This window comes from Mobula hypostoma, chromosome 11 (assembly GCF_963921235.1).
Source record: "Mobula hypostoma chromosome 11, sMobHyp1.1, whole genome shotgun sequence".
In the NCBI taxonomy this organism is placed as follows: Eukaryota; Metazoa; Chordata; class Chondrichthyes; order Myliobatiformes; family Myliobatidae; genus Mobula; species Mobula hypostoma.
The window spans coordinates 77,921,153-77,936,191 of NC_086107.1; the positions used below are offsets into that span (position 1 = coordinate 77,921,153).

Sequence of the window (15,039 nt, forward strand, 5' to 3'; positions counted from 1 at the left end):
AGGTGTACCTAATAAAGTGGCCACTGAGTATACCTAGGGTGGATATGCAGAGTATATTTCATGGACATCGGGGTGATTTAGATTTGGGGGGCAAAGTTGGAGGATTAGGATTGTGCATTTACAAAGGAGATGGGGAGCAAGTTTCCCAGAGGGTTGTCAATTATTCAATCCACAGACTAAATATATTCCATGTCTTCCACAATCCTAGAGATGAAATTCTTGTGCTTCACTTGTCAGTTTGCACAATTAATATATACATTGTGCAGACTGATAGATGGAGCACAAGAAATGGAGGATTTCTAGCAAGCACGGCATTGTGCAGGAAATCCAAGAGCCATTTACCAGGACTATTGTGTATGAAGTGCTCAATGCATTGTTGAGGATCGCTACCACCTACCCAACAATCTTTTTGACCCACAACCATCAGGAAGGTTGTATAGGATCATCAGGACTAGGACTGTCAGACTTGGTAACAGCTTCTTCCCTCAGGCTGTGAAACTAATGAATACCCTGCCACCACCAAGGTCTCGTCACTAGGATTGCGAGCTGTTTGCTATCTATCGATCTATTTATTTATTTCAAAATACAGTGTAGGTCAGGCCCTTCCAGCTCTTTGAGCCATGCCATCCAGTAACCCACCAATTTAACTCTAGCCTAACAATGACCAATTAACCTACTAACCTTTGGACTGTGGGAGGAAACCGGGGCACCCGGAGGAAATCCAAGTGCACACAGGAAGGAATGTACAAATAATGCAAGCCCATGTAGTGTAAGGGATTTGGAACAGGAAGCAAGTCTTCACACTGATTTACATTTGCCAGGTAATGAATTCAGTGGCACATTTAGCAGGAGCAACATAAAAGCAGTTCTCATGGAACTGATTAAAGCAGAATGGATATGTTATACCATTTGTATATGTTCTACATGTTGCTATGTTTTTACACTCCTGCACCTTAAAAATACACCATCGTTTTCTGAATGGATAGTGTATATAAAAGTCCTTTTCTCACGTAAGTTTTATTTAGAAATCTGATTCAAGCAAACTAATTTCAGGCCCAGACATCATTATTCTGACACTAAGTAACTTAGCTGGGGGCAAATACTCTTTCATAAAACACTACTTTCACAAGCTTCCATACTCTACTGTCAGTGAACAGACGGCCACTACTAGAAGTGTTTGTTCCTTGTGTAAATGACAACATGCATGGCCATAAATGAGAAGTATGAAAACCACTACAAACCCGTTAAGATGAAGCAATTATTTGCTACCTTCTTATTCATTATTTCAGGTTGAGCTTGATGTAAAATATCACAATCAGACCTGTGGGCTTTGTGGAGATTATAATGGCATTCCTGTTTACAATGAGTTCACTGTAGATGGTAAGTCAAGAACTAGTGTCTCTTTAGGTGTACTGGGATAATAATTGTTTATTGTGTTGTTCAAGTTTTTAATTGCTAACACCTCATACATTACAGGACAACAATTTTCACCCATCCAGTTTGGAAACTTGCAGAAAATTCATCTTCCAAATGAAAAGTGTCAAGACGTGGATGAGCAAGCTATGGAAACCAGTTCTTTATGTGAACAATACGTAAGATTTTATTAAGGGGTTTGAGAGGGTTGCATTTTGCATTTAACATCAGGAGAGTCACCTCTTTTTCTCCTTCCTTCCCACAATTCCTGAAAGGCATCATCAGAAGCATTGTATATATTGGTCTCGGCAAGATACTTCTGAATGGAGACATCTGGTAAAGTTGCACACACAAAATGCTGGAGGAACTCAGCAGGCCAGGAACCATCTATAGTAAAGAGTAAAAAGTCAGTATTTCAGGCTGAGAACCTTCATCAGACTTGCAACATCGACTGTACTCTTTTCCATAGATGCTGCCTGGCCTGCTGAGTTCCTTCAGCATTTTGTGTGTGTTGCTTTGAATTTCCAGTATCTGCAGATTTTCTCGTGTTTCTGGTAAAGTTGATTGGTTAAACTGAGAAACTCTCTTTAAAGACTGGAAGGGTGATCAGAGAAAACTGTTAAATCTCTGAAAAATGTAAAAGAGAAGTTTGTGTAAATTTCTTTTTCAATATATAAATGGAGATAAAATAAGCAACGCATGCATACAGATACTCCATACATAATACACATAATCAATAAACTCACAAAAACTCAACATGCACACAGAACAGTGTGTATAAAACATAGTGCCAACTTACACTTCACAGCAGGAGCTTGTTGAAATTGCAAGGACAATTCCATGTAAGGCCAGAAAACCAAAAAACATTGGAGCAGAATTAGGCCGTCTGGCCCATCAAACCTGTTCTGTCATTTGATCATAGTTACTGTATTATTCCCTCTCAACTCCAGTTTCTTGTCTTCCCCCCATAACCTTTAACACCCTTACTAATCAAGAATCTATCAATCTCCACTTTAATAAGAGAGAATTCCTAAAATAATAACCCATCTAAAAGTTAGTTCACCCTATCTAGGCTGTCAGAACCACCCCTCCATTTAATAGCGGGGATAGGTCTCTGTTCCCTCTCCAGATCCAATATAGAATTCTTCAGCTAATACAAAATGAAAATATCTTCCATTTGGTCTATATTTTCATTCTGCGCATCCCTCTCCCAGAAGTGCAGTTTCAAACATTAGTCTGCTGCCCAGCAAAAAATTGCTGATTGCAGCTTTCATCACAGAACAAACATACACAAGTGTTCCGAAGTTTAATATTGTTAACTATTGAGAGACCATTCATTTCTTGCAAAATATTTTGTCTTCATTAACACACATGAAAATTGCATCCATGCATAACTGACAATTAGACATCACATGAAGTCTCTGCACCCATTTCCTTTGGAAGAGCAATGCACTGGGGAGTTGTGTGGGCACTTCCAAACACACACTAGTACACAAATTCCATTACTCCATTGTACTCTACACATCCAATGTTGTCACCTGGTACACTGTGTATTAAAATTCCAAAACAGGAATTAGATCAAAGCATTGAAACATAGGGCCTAGAAACCAAAATTACATGTTACAAAAGCAATTAGTTCACCTTTTGCCTTCCTTTATTTATCTATCTGGACGCACTGAGACCTATCCATGACTTCCAGTACGAACTCACCTCATCTGCCAGGGTACGTCCTGTAAGCATCAAATACTCCAACTTCAGGTAACTTCTCTACAGGATTCTGTATCCTCCTTTTGTCCTTAGTTTCCCACTTATCTTAGTATCACCAGCTAAGTAGCAACCCTATCTTTGGAGCCTTCATCCTCTCATTTATACCAGTTGTAAAAAATCAAAGCACAATGTAACATCCTGCTAATCAGGCAACTCTCCATTTCATGGACTCATCGAGTCACAGAGTAACACAGCATGTAAGCAGATCCTTCGGCCTCACTCATCCATGTCCACCAAGATATTTATCCAAGCTAGTCCTATTTGCCTGCATTTGCTCAACATCCTTTTACAATATTCCTCTCCATGTACCCATCTAAATGTTTTTAAATGTTGTAATTGTATCCGCCTCTACCACTCACTCTGGCAGCTCATTCTATATACTTACTACTCCTGTGTGTAAAGTTTCCCCTTAGATCCTTTTCAAATCTTTGCCCCCTCACTTTAAACCTGAGTCCTCTAGATCTACGTAGAGGCTGTGATGATCTGCCCTATCTCAGGTTAATCCTCACTCCAGGGAAGAAAGACTCATCCTATCCCATCTGTTCAGATCCAGTAACAGCTTGGGAATCCTTTCTGTCTGGTAGCCAGCCGTTTGGAGTTATTGTCATTTTGAATTATGATCTCATATCTTTCAGAGGGTGGCCTGTGAAAATCTCCTCTCAAGAAGCTCATTCTCAGACTGTAAATTCCGCTTGAACAATGAGCATTACATACGGGCCTGCATGCTGGACCTGTGCAGTTGTGAGAAAGTTTTGGACTCCTTTTGCCTGTGCAGTACTGTCTCCGAATACTCACGGCAATGCTCTCATGCTGGAGGGAAACCAGAGAACTGGAGGACTGAAACGTTTTGCCGTAAGTGAGATATCATTCATACTGAGGAATGGATGGTACATTTAAAACATTTAAAACATTAAAAGACTATTTTCAAGAGAGTTTCAGAGACATGTAATTCTCTGAGACAAGAATGCACTATAATATGTCTTGTTTTATAACAGCAACCCTGAATTCCTGATTTTCATACAAAGAAGGATATTCTTGTTACATCAACACTAATGTACTGACTTCTGAGGAACAACACTAGTCACTGGCAGCCAACCAGAAAATGACCCCTTTTAGTCCCACTTGCTGCCTCCTGCCTGTCAGCAATTCCTCTATCCATGCCAGTATCTTTCCTATAACACCATAGGGTTTTATCTTGTTAAGCAGCCTCATGTGTGGCACCTTATCAAACACTTTCTGAAAATCCAACTAAATGACATCCACTGCCTCTCCTTTATCCACTCTGTGTGCTACTTCCGTAAAGAACTCTAACAGATTTGTCAGGCAAGATTTCCCTTTACAGAAACCATGCTGACTTTGACTTATTTTATTATTAGCCTCCAAGTACCTCGAAAACTCATCCGATAATGATAGATTCCAACACTTTCCCAACCACTGAGGTTAGGCTAACTGGCCCATAATTTCCTTTATTTTGCCTTCCTCCCTTCTTAAAGAGTAGAGTGATATTTGCAATTTTCCAGTCCTCTGGGACCATGCCAGAGTCAAGGGATTCTTGAAAGATCATGACCAATGCATCCGTTATCTCTTCAGCAACTTCTCTCAGGGTTCTGGGGTGTAGTCTGTCTGGCCCAGGGGACTTATCCACCTTAAGATCTTTGAGTTTGTCCAGCAATTTTTCCTTTGTAATAGCAATGGCAGTCATAGAAACATAGAAAACCTACAGCACAATGCAGACCATTCAGTCCACAATGATGTGCCGAATATGTACTTACTTAGAAATTACCTAGGTTACCTATAGCCCTCTATTTTTCTAAGCTTCATGTACCTATCCAGGAGTCTCTTAAAAGACCCTATCGTATCCGCTTCCATCACCGTCGCTGGCAGCCCATTCCACGCACTCACCACTCTCTGCGTAAAAAACTTACCCCTGACATCTCTGTACCTACTTCCAAGCACCTTAACACTATGCCCTCTCGTGCTAGCCATTTCAGCCCTGGGAAAAAGCCTCTAACTATCCACATGAACAATGCCTCTCATCATTTAATACACCTCTCCATCGCTCCAAGGAGAAAAGGCCGAGTTCACTCAGCCTATTCTCATAAGGCATGCTCCCCAATCCAGGCAACATCCTTGTAAATCTCCTCTGCACCCTTTCTATTGTTTCCACATCCTTCCTGTAGTGAGGTGACCAGAACTGAGCACAGTACTCCAAGTGGGGCCTGACCAGGGTCTTATATAGCTGTAACGTTACCTCTCGGCTCTTGTACTCAATCCCACGGTTGATGAAGGCCAATGCACCATATGCCTTCTTAACCACAGAGCCAACCTGTGCAACAGCTTTAAGTGTCCTATGGACTCGGACCCCAAGATCTCTCTGATCCTCCACACTGCCAAGAATCTTACCATTAATACTATATTCTGCCATCATATTTGACCTACCAAAATGAACCACCTCACACTTATCTGGGGTGAACTCCATCTGCCACTTCTCAGCCCAGTTTTGCATCCTATCAATATCCTGCTGTAACCTCTGACAGCCCTCCACACTGTCCACAACACCACCAACCTTTATGTCATCAGCAAATTTACTTACCCATCCCTCCACTTCCTCATCCAGGTCATTTATAAAAATCACGAAGAGAAAGGGTCCCAGAACATATCCCTGAGGCATACCATTGGTCACTGACATCCATGCAGAATATGACCTGTCTTTGCCTTTTGTGGGCAAGTCGGTTCTGGATCCACAATGTTCTGTGCCCTTGAATCCCATTCCTCCTTACTTTCTCAATAATCCTTGCAGGGGTACCTTTTCAAATGCCTTGCTGAAATCCATATACACTACGTCTACTGCTCTACCTTTTGTTTAGTCACATCCTCAAAAAATAGAAATCAGGCTCGTAAGGCACAACCTGCCTTTGACAAAGCCACGCTGACTATTCCTAATCATATTATGACTCTCCAAATGTTCATAAAAAGCAAGGTTTGTCTGCTCGAGGACTGTATTCCTTGGAGTTCAGAAGAATGAGGGGAGACCTCATAGAAACACTTCGAATGTTGAAAGGCATGGACAGGGTGGATGTGGCGAAGTTGTTTCCCATGATGGGGGAGTCTAGTACGAGAGGGCATGACTTAAGGATTGAAGGGTGCCCATTCAGAACAGAGATGCGAAGAAATTTTTTTAGCCAGAGGGTGGTGAATCTATGGAATTTGTTGCCACGGGCGGCAGTGGAGGCCAAGTCATTGGGTGTATTTAAGGCAGAGATTGAGAGGTATCTGAGTAGCCAGGGCATCAAAGGTTATGGTCAGAAGGCAGGGAAGTGGGACTAAATGGGGGAATGGATCAGCTCATGATAAAATTGTGGAGCAGACTCGATGGGCCGAATGGCCGACTTCTGCTCCTTTGTCTTATGGTCTTATAAATCCTGCCTCTCAGGGTCATCCCTACAATTGCAAAGATCCTTTTCCGTCGTGAATACTGAAGCAAAGTGCTCATTAAGTACCTCTGCTATCTCCTCCAGTTCCATACACACTTTTCCACTGTCACACTGGCTTGGTCCTATTCTCTACTACGTCTTATCCTCTTGCTCTTCACATGCTTGTAGAATACCTTGGGGTTTTCATTAATCCTGCTCACCAAGGACTTCTTATGGCCTCTTCTGGCTGTCCTAATTTCATTCTTAAACTCCTTCCTGCTAGCCTTCCTAACACTCACAGATCATTGGCACACTGCAAGTGTCTTCCACAGTGAAGGCAGATGCAAAGTACCTATTAAGTTTATCTGCCATTTCTTTGCCCCATTACAACCTGACCAGCATCATTTTCCAGTGGTTCAGTATCAACTCTCACCTTCCATTTACTCTTTATATAACTGAAAAAGCTTTTGGTATCCTGCCCTATATTATTGGCCTGCTTGCATTTATGGGAGGTGCTGGAGGTTTGGAGGATAACCAATGTTGTTCTGCCTTTTAAGAAAGGCTATAAGGAAAAAACAGGAAATTATAGGCTGTTGAGCCTGACCCCAGTAGTGGGAAAGTTATTGGAAGATATTTCAAGAGACTGGATAGATGAGTATTTGGATAGACTGGAATTGATTAGTGATAGTCAGTAAGGAATTGTGCATGGCAGGTCATGTCTAACCAACCTTATGATGTTTTTCAAGGATGTTACCAGAGAAGTTAATGAAGGCAAGGCAGTGAACGTTGTCTACGTGAACTTCATAGAAACATGGAAACATAGAAAATAGGTGCAGGAAAAGGCCATTCAGCCCTTCGAACCTGCACGACCATTCAGTATGATCATGGCTGATCATCCAACTCAGAACCCTGTACCAGCCTTCCCTCCATACCCCCTGATCCCTTTAGCCACAAGGGCCATATCTAACTCCCTCTTAAATATAGCCAATGAACTGGCCTCAACTGTTTCCTGTGGCACAGAATTCCACAGATTCACCACTCTCTGTGTGAAGAAGTTTTTCCTAATCCTGGTCCTAAAAGGCTTCCCCTTTATCCTCAAACTGTGACCCTTTGTTCTGGACGTCCCCAACATCGGGAACAATCTTCCTGCATCTAGCCTGTCCAATCCCTTTAGGATTTTATACGTTTCATCAGATCCCCCCTCAATCTTCTAAATTCCAATGAGTATAAACCTAGTTCATCCAGTCTTTCATCATATGAAAGTCCTGCCATCCCAGGAATCAATCTGGTGAACCTTCTTTGTACTCCCTCTATGGCAAGGATGTCTTTCCTCAGATTAGGGGACCAAAACTGCACACAATTCTCCAGGTGTGGTCTCACTAAGGCCTTGTACAACTGCAGTAGTAACTCCCGGCTCCTGTACTCGAATCCTCTTGCTATAAATGCCAGCATACCATTCGCCTTTTTCACCGCCTGCTGTACCTGCATGCCCACTTTCAATGACTGGTGTATAATGACACCCAGGTCTCGTTGCACCTCCCCTATTCCTAATCAGCCACCATTCAGATAATAATCTGTTTTCCTGTTTTTGCCACCAAAGTGGATAACTTCACATTTATCCACATTAAATTGCATCTGCCATGAATTTGCCCACTCACCTAACCTATCCAAGTCACCCTGCATCCTCTTAGCATCCTCCTCACAGCTAACACTGCCGCCCAGCTTCGTGTCTTCCGCAAACTTGGAGATGCTGCATTTAATTCCCTCATCCAAGTCATTAATATATATTGTAAACAACTGGGGTCCCAGCACTGAGCCTTGCGGTACCCCACTAGTCACTGCCTGCCAACCAATTCTCTATCCACATCAATACCTTACTCCCAATACCGTGTGCTTTAGGTTTGCACACTAATCTCCTGTGTGGGACCTTGTCAAAAGCCTTTTGAAAATCCAAATATACCACATCCACTGGTATATATCCCTATCCACTCTACTAGTTATATCCTCAAAAAATTCTATGAGATTCGTCAGACATGATTTTCCTTTCACAAATCCGTGCTGACTTTGTCCGATGATTACACTGCTTTCCAAATGTGCTGTTATCACATCTTTGATAACTGACTCAAGCAGTTTCCCCACCACCAATGTTAGGCTAACCGGTCTATAATTCCCTGGTTTCTCTCTCCCTCCTTTTTTAAAAAGTGAGGTTACATTAGCCACCCTCCAATCCTCAGGAACTAGTCCAGAATCTAAAGAGTTTTGAAAAATTATCACTAATGCATCCACTATTTCTTGGGCTACTTCCTTAAGCACTCTGGGATGCTGACCATCTGGCCTTCAGCGAAGCACTTGACAAGGTCCCGCATGGGAGGTTGGTCAAGAAGGTTCTGTAGCATTCAAGATGAGGTAGTAAATTAGATTAGTCATTGGCTTTGAGGCAAAAGCCAGTAACTGGTAGTAGATGGTTGCCTCTCTGACTGGAGGCCTGTGACTAGTGGAGTGCCACAGGGATCAGTGCTGGGCCCGTTGTTGATTGTCATCTGTATCAACAATCTGGATGATAATGTGGTTAACTGGATCAGCAAATTTGCAGATGACACCAAGATTGGGGGTGTAGTGGACAGTGAGGAAGACTATCCAAGCTTGCAGTGGGATCTGGATCAGCAGGGAAAATGAGCTGAACAATGGCAGATGAAACTTAGTGCAGACAGTTGTAAAGTGTTGTAGTTTGAGAGGACCAACTTACACAGTGAGTGTTAGAGCACTGAGGAGCATGGTAGAAGATAGGAATCAGGGAATACAGGTCCATAATTAATTGAAAGTGGCATTACAGGTATATAAGGTGGTATAGAAAGTTTTTGGCATATTGGCCTTCGTAAATCAATGTACTGAGTACAGGAGTTTAGGATTTTTATTTTGAAATTGTATAAGACATTAGTGAATCCTAATTTGGGGTATTGTGTGCAGTTTTGGTCACCTACCTACAGGAAAGACGTAAATAAGATTGAAAGTGTACAAAGAAAATTTACAAGGATATTGTTGGGATTGGAGGACCTGAGTTATGCGGAAAGATTGAAAGTTCCCTATAAAGTAGAAGATTGAGAGGAAATTTTATAGAAATTAATGAGGGGAATAGATAGGGTAAATGTAAGCAGGCTTTTTCCGCTGAGGTTGGGTGAGACTACAACCAGTGGTATTGGTTTAAGGGTGGAATATGTAGGGAAAGAACTTCACTCAGAGGGTGGTGAGACTGTGGAACAAACTGCCAGTGGAAGTGCTGAATGCAATTTTGATTTCAACATTTATGAGAAGTTTGGATAAGTACACAGATGGGAGAGGAATGGAGGGCCATGTCGATGGGACTAGGCAGTTCAAATGGTTCAGCACAGACTGAATGGGCCAATGAGCCCGATTCTGTGCTGTAGTTTTCTGTGACCCTAAACCTTTCCTTTTGTTTCAATCTAACAACTGCATTAATATTTTCCTTGTTCATATCATGAAGTGTGGCTTCAACTGTGAAGGAGTGAAGGAGGGTATATGTTTAGGTGACCATGTTTGCGAGTGAAATGTGTCTAGCGAGTGTGACCAGAAGTGTTCTGCTAAGGGTGAAGCTCGAAAATAGGGAAGTCACTACAGTGATTTGCCTGCTTGTGGGGATGCAGAATTCCCAACCATCTCCCACAGTGTCGTTGAGTATTCACAAGACCAGGAAATGATGATGGAATGGTAAATTGGTTTACTATTGTCCCATGTACTGAGCTATAGTGAAAAGCTTCGTTCTGCATGCCGTGCATATAGATAATTTCATCACAGCAATGCTCTGAGATAGTGCAAAGGAAAACAATTAGTTAGGGTGCCACACAGTGCCAGTGACCTGGGTTCAATTCCATTGCTCTCTGTAAGGAGTTCTACGTTCTCTGCAGGGATGCATAGTTGTACTCTAGGCGCTCTGGTTTCTTTCCACATTCAAAAGATGCATGGGTTAAATGGTCACATGGTGGGCTCATGGGCCAGAAGGGTCTGTTACCGTGGTGTTCAAAAGTTTAAAGGTACAATTCAATGTCAGAGAAATGTATACAATATACATCCTGAAATGCTTTTTCTTCACAAGCACCCACAAAAACAGAAAAGTGCCCCAAAGAATGAACGACAGTTAAACATAAGAACCCCAAAGTCTCCCCCAGCTCCCCTCCCTAAAAGCAAGCACTGGTACTGCCACCCAGCACTCAAGTGTGAGCTAAGCAACAGCAAAGACACAGACTTGCAGTTACCCCAAAGACTTCCCGTTTCACCTGGCATTCCACATACCGCAAGTTCTCTCGCCCTAATACGGAGAAAGAGATGTCTCCATTTCCCAGCGAGCGCAGAGACATATCTAAATAAATAACGATAGGTGGATAGTGTTTTAGTTAAAGAGAAAGCACAGTGTATACAGACAATAAGGTGCAAAGTTGTAACAAGTTTGATTGTGAGGTTAAGAGACCATTGTATCATAGTGGGGGGCCTTTCAGTAGTCTTCTAACAGCAGCATAGAAGCTGTCTTTGAATGCTTTCAGGATTTTGTAACTGTTGCCTGAATGTAGGGAGGGAGTAGGAGGGAGAATATCAGGGACAGGTGAGATTTTTAATAATGTTAGCTGCTTTACTGAGGCAGTGAGAAGTGTATCCACAGAATTAATGAGACTTGGAGGGAAACCTGAAGGTGGTGGTGTCCCCATGCACCTACTTCTCTTGTCCTTCTTGGTGTTAGAGATCGTACTGCTCAGATGAGTACCTGGTGTACACTCTGTAGGTGATACATTCTGAAGCTGCCCTCGATTCACCAGAAATGGAGCAAATGAAGGGATGGAGACTGAGTCCAGCAAATTGCCCTGGACTGGATGGTGTCTAGCATATTGAGAGTTATTGTTCAGGCAGTTCGAGAGTGTTCGATTATTGGCTTTGTCATTGACATCCAGATCCTGCCCTTGTAAGTACTGGTAAGGCTCTGTGTGGTGTCAGATTAAAGAGTTCGCACAGGACACTGAGCCTGTGGTCTGATACCGTGGCAGATGGAGTTCAACCCAGATAAGTGTGAGGTGGTTCATTTTGGTAGGTCAAAATGATGGCAGAATATAGTATTAATGGTAAGACACTTGGCAGTGTGGAGGATCAGAGGGATCTTGGGGTCTGAGTCCATAGGACACTCAAAGCTGCTGTGCAGGTTGACTCTGTGGTTAAGAAGGCGTACGGTGCATTGGCCTTCATCAACCGTGGGATTGAATTTAGGAGCTGAGAGGTAATGTTGCAGTTATATAGGACCCTGGTCAGACCCCTCTCAATTCTGGTCACCTCACTACAGGAAGGTTGTGGAAACTATAGAAAGGGTGCAGAGCAGATTTACAAGGATGTTGCCTGGATTGGGGAGCATGCCTTATGAGAATAGGTTGAGTGTACTCAGCCTTTTCTCCTTGAAGTGACGGAGAATGAGAGGTGACCTCATAGAGGTGTATAAGATGATGAGAGGCATTGATCGTGTTGATAGTCAGAGGTTTTTTCCCAGAGCTGTAATGGCTAACATGAGAGGGCACAGTTTTAAGGTGCTTGGAAGTAGGTACAGAGGAGATGTCAGGGGTAAGTTTTTTACACAGAGAGTGGTGAGTATGTGGAATGGACTGCCGGCGGCGGTGGTGGAGGCAGAAACTATAGGGTCTTTTAAGAGACTCCTGGATGGATACATGGAGCTTAGAAAAATAGAGGGCTATGGGTAACCCTAGGTAATTTCTAAAGTAAGTACATGTTCGGCACAGCTTTGTGGGCTGAAGGACCTGTATTGTGCTATAGGTTTTCTGTGTTTCTATCTATTATTTATATGGCTGCTCCCTTTCAGTTTCTGGTCGTTGTGACCCCTCTGGATATTGACGTCAAGGGATTAGTTAAGGTGATCTTAAGGGCAAGTAGCTCGATGCTCCTGTGTTGAAGTTGGTCATTGTTTGATTCCTATAAGAACCATGAATTTCCAATGATGCAGGCCAAACTTAGACATTTGGCGCCTCTGCAGATGACAAGCCCTGCCAATGGGCAGCTCTGCACCAGGCTTCCTCGTAAGTATCTGGGAAAAGCCATGCGGGTGATTTATGGCTGTTGAGCCTGGGAGATCATGAAATGTTGATCCTACCCTGTTAAACCGAATAGTTTCTGCATCTCTTTTTCACACTGTGGAGGTTGTTTTCCTTTTCTTCACAGGCTGCCTGATATGGTTCTGGTTTCTGAAGATGCAGATTGGTTTCTATTATAGGCATGAGATCTGAATCCACATGTTAACATTCCATCACTCTACTCTACAGCAAAGAAATGCCCTTTGAATATGATCTACAAGGAAAGTGGCTCTCCCTGTATGGACTCCTGTTCTCACCTCCATACAAGCAGCCTGTGTGAGGAGCACTATATGGATGGGTGCTTCTGCCCCCCAGGTAAGCAGTCATGGTTCAGCTCTTCAACTAAAGCTCCTGTAATTCAATGCTCCTTCAGTCTCAAAGACGACTACCAACACCTTAAGTTACACACTGGCAGAATTGATAAAGAATACATAACTCCACAACAAGGTAATTACTTGCAACACTCACAAATTGCTGGAGAAACTCAGCAGATTGTGCAACATCTATGGAGGGAAATAAGTGGTTGGAGTTTCAGGCCAAAATCCTTTTGAGCATTGCAAAGCTGGTTTGTCTTACAACTCTGTACATGAGAGGGGAGAACACAGAAAGATGCAGCAGACTCCTGTACTGAGCTTAAAATTGGTTTACTTGTCAAATGAGTGTCTCACTTCTTGGTTGTTACACTGGGGAGTAGGGTGTCACTTTGAAAATCCATTGTTTGCACAGGTGGCAATTTACACACCCCAGAGACCCAACAAAGATAATGGAGTGGTTCTGTTGACCACCGGTTTTGTGAACCTAAGGGCTGACTGTGCATGATGACCTCAGTAGGTGTAAAATATTTAGTAATTTCACTAATGTAATGCCCTGGTTGATATACTTTACTGTTACGCTGTACGTATTTCATTTTGTGCTGTTCTGTGCAAGCAACTTGTTTTCAGCTTATGCTTGGGTTATTTTTGAAGATAAGAGACGAGGAGACATGTCTGCCATCCAACTAGGGTGATTGAAGTGAAGGGGAAGTTTCTATGGTGAGGTACACTAAGGTTGGGCTTGGGTTTTTTTTGTGATTCAAGAGAGATGAAGGGAGAAGAAGCTGGAGAGAAGAGGTTATAGGATTCATCCCAGAGCGGGACCATGATTTGACGAAGCCCGGGGTGATCACAGGAGGATCGACTTGGGGAAATTGTGAGCTCCAACTTGTGCACATTAGACTGTTTCATTAAACTGGGCCCCTTTCTTTTTTTTGTTTTTTCCTTTACTAACCCTTCAGTCAAATTAAGAATTATAAAGCTAACTTTTTTGCGGTGTACTGTCTGTTATTTCATGGCACTCATTTGTAACAGGGGGTTACACACAAACAGGGGGTTTTGTGGTGGTCTCACGTCTCAATCTTGCACATTTGGCGAGTCCGGAGATTGTCTTCCCTAGACTTACCAGAGTGTTTCATTGTGGGGGCTCATCCTGGATCGATTTCATTGGATGCTGTGTGATTGCCCTGAGCATTGATCCAGTGGGTTGAGAGTTTAAGTCTGTGCTAAACTATTATCCAGAAAGTGTTTAACGATATGTGTTTATGGATGGTGCAGGGGTTGGGCAGTGGTGCGAATCCAAGGGGTTACTGGTAGCGAATGCGTGCGTGTTGAGTGGGATAGACATTTGAATTCCTGATGAATTGTTAATTCGAAGTTTAAGTGCTGTTAAAGCCATAGGAACAGTTGCGATTGTGGAGCGTAGGTTTGATAAAATGGCAGGCAAAGTCTTTGTTTTAGTCCAGACTCGCGCTGACATAACGGCAGTGGACCTGCCTGGTACTATTGGGGCCCTGAGAGAAGGGAGGGCCATGGTCTGTCCGTACTTTCTGGGAGGAGGAGAGTAGGCCCAATTGCAAGCCCAGTCTCCCATAGCTGAGGACATAGACGTCAAAGACAGGTTGCTCTCATTTCTGCGAAGGAGTGGTCGGATTTGGAATATCTAATGTCCCCCATTGAGGAGTGGAACTTCTGGGTTGGTATCAGCCCTTATCTCCCAGTGCCCAGGCAAAGGGACCTGGCTATCGAAAGTTGAGTATGTTCTCTGGGGTGAAGCCCACCCCTGGGGGGAAGAGGAGTATGAGACTTGGCGGAGCAGACCTTTCAGATGCTGAATGAGTGGCAGTGCTCTGATGATGTATAAAGACAGCAATTGGTTGAAAGTTTGAAAGGGCGGACTGCTGATGTAGTGAGAACTGTAAAGGCACAGAATCCCCTTGCTACTTCTGCGGACTACATGCAAGCACTAGAGAAGTTGTTTGGTGCGGTGGGAAGCCC

At 43.1% G+C, this 15,039-nt stretch overlaps 1 protein-coding gene across 1 annotated transcript in view; it reads left to right on the forward strand.

Annotated features, from left to right (window-relative positions):
* The window catches only part of LOC134353838 (mucin-2-like), a 181,891-nt gene that overhangs the window by 21,298 nt on the left and 145,554 nt on the right, over positions 1-15,039 (forward strand). The window contains exons 4-7 of the mRNA XM_063062302.1: positions 1,290-1,380; positions 1,477-1,592; positions 3,816-4,032; positions 12,920-13,045. Of these exons, the coding sequence (XP_062918372.1) occupies positions 1,290-1,380; positions 1,477-1,592; positions 3,816-4,032; positions 12,920-13,045 (550 nt within the window). The remainder of the gene's footprint in view (positions 1-1,289; positions 1,381-1,476; positions 1,593-3,815; positions 4,033-12,919; positions 13,046-15,039) is intronic.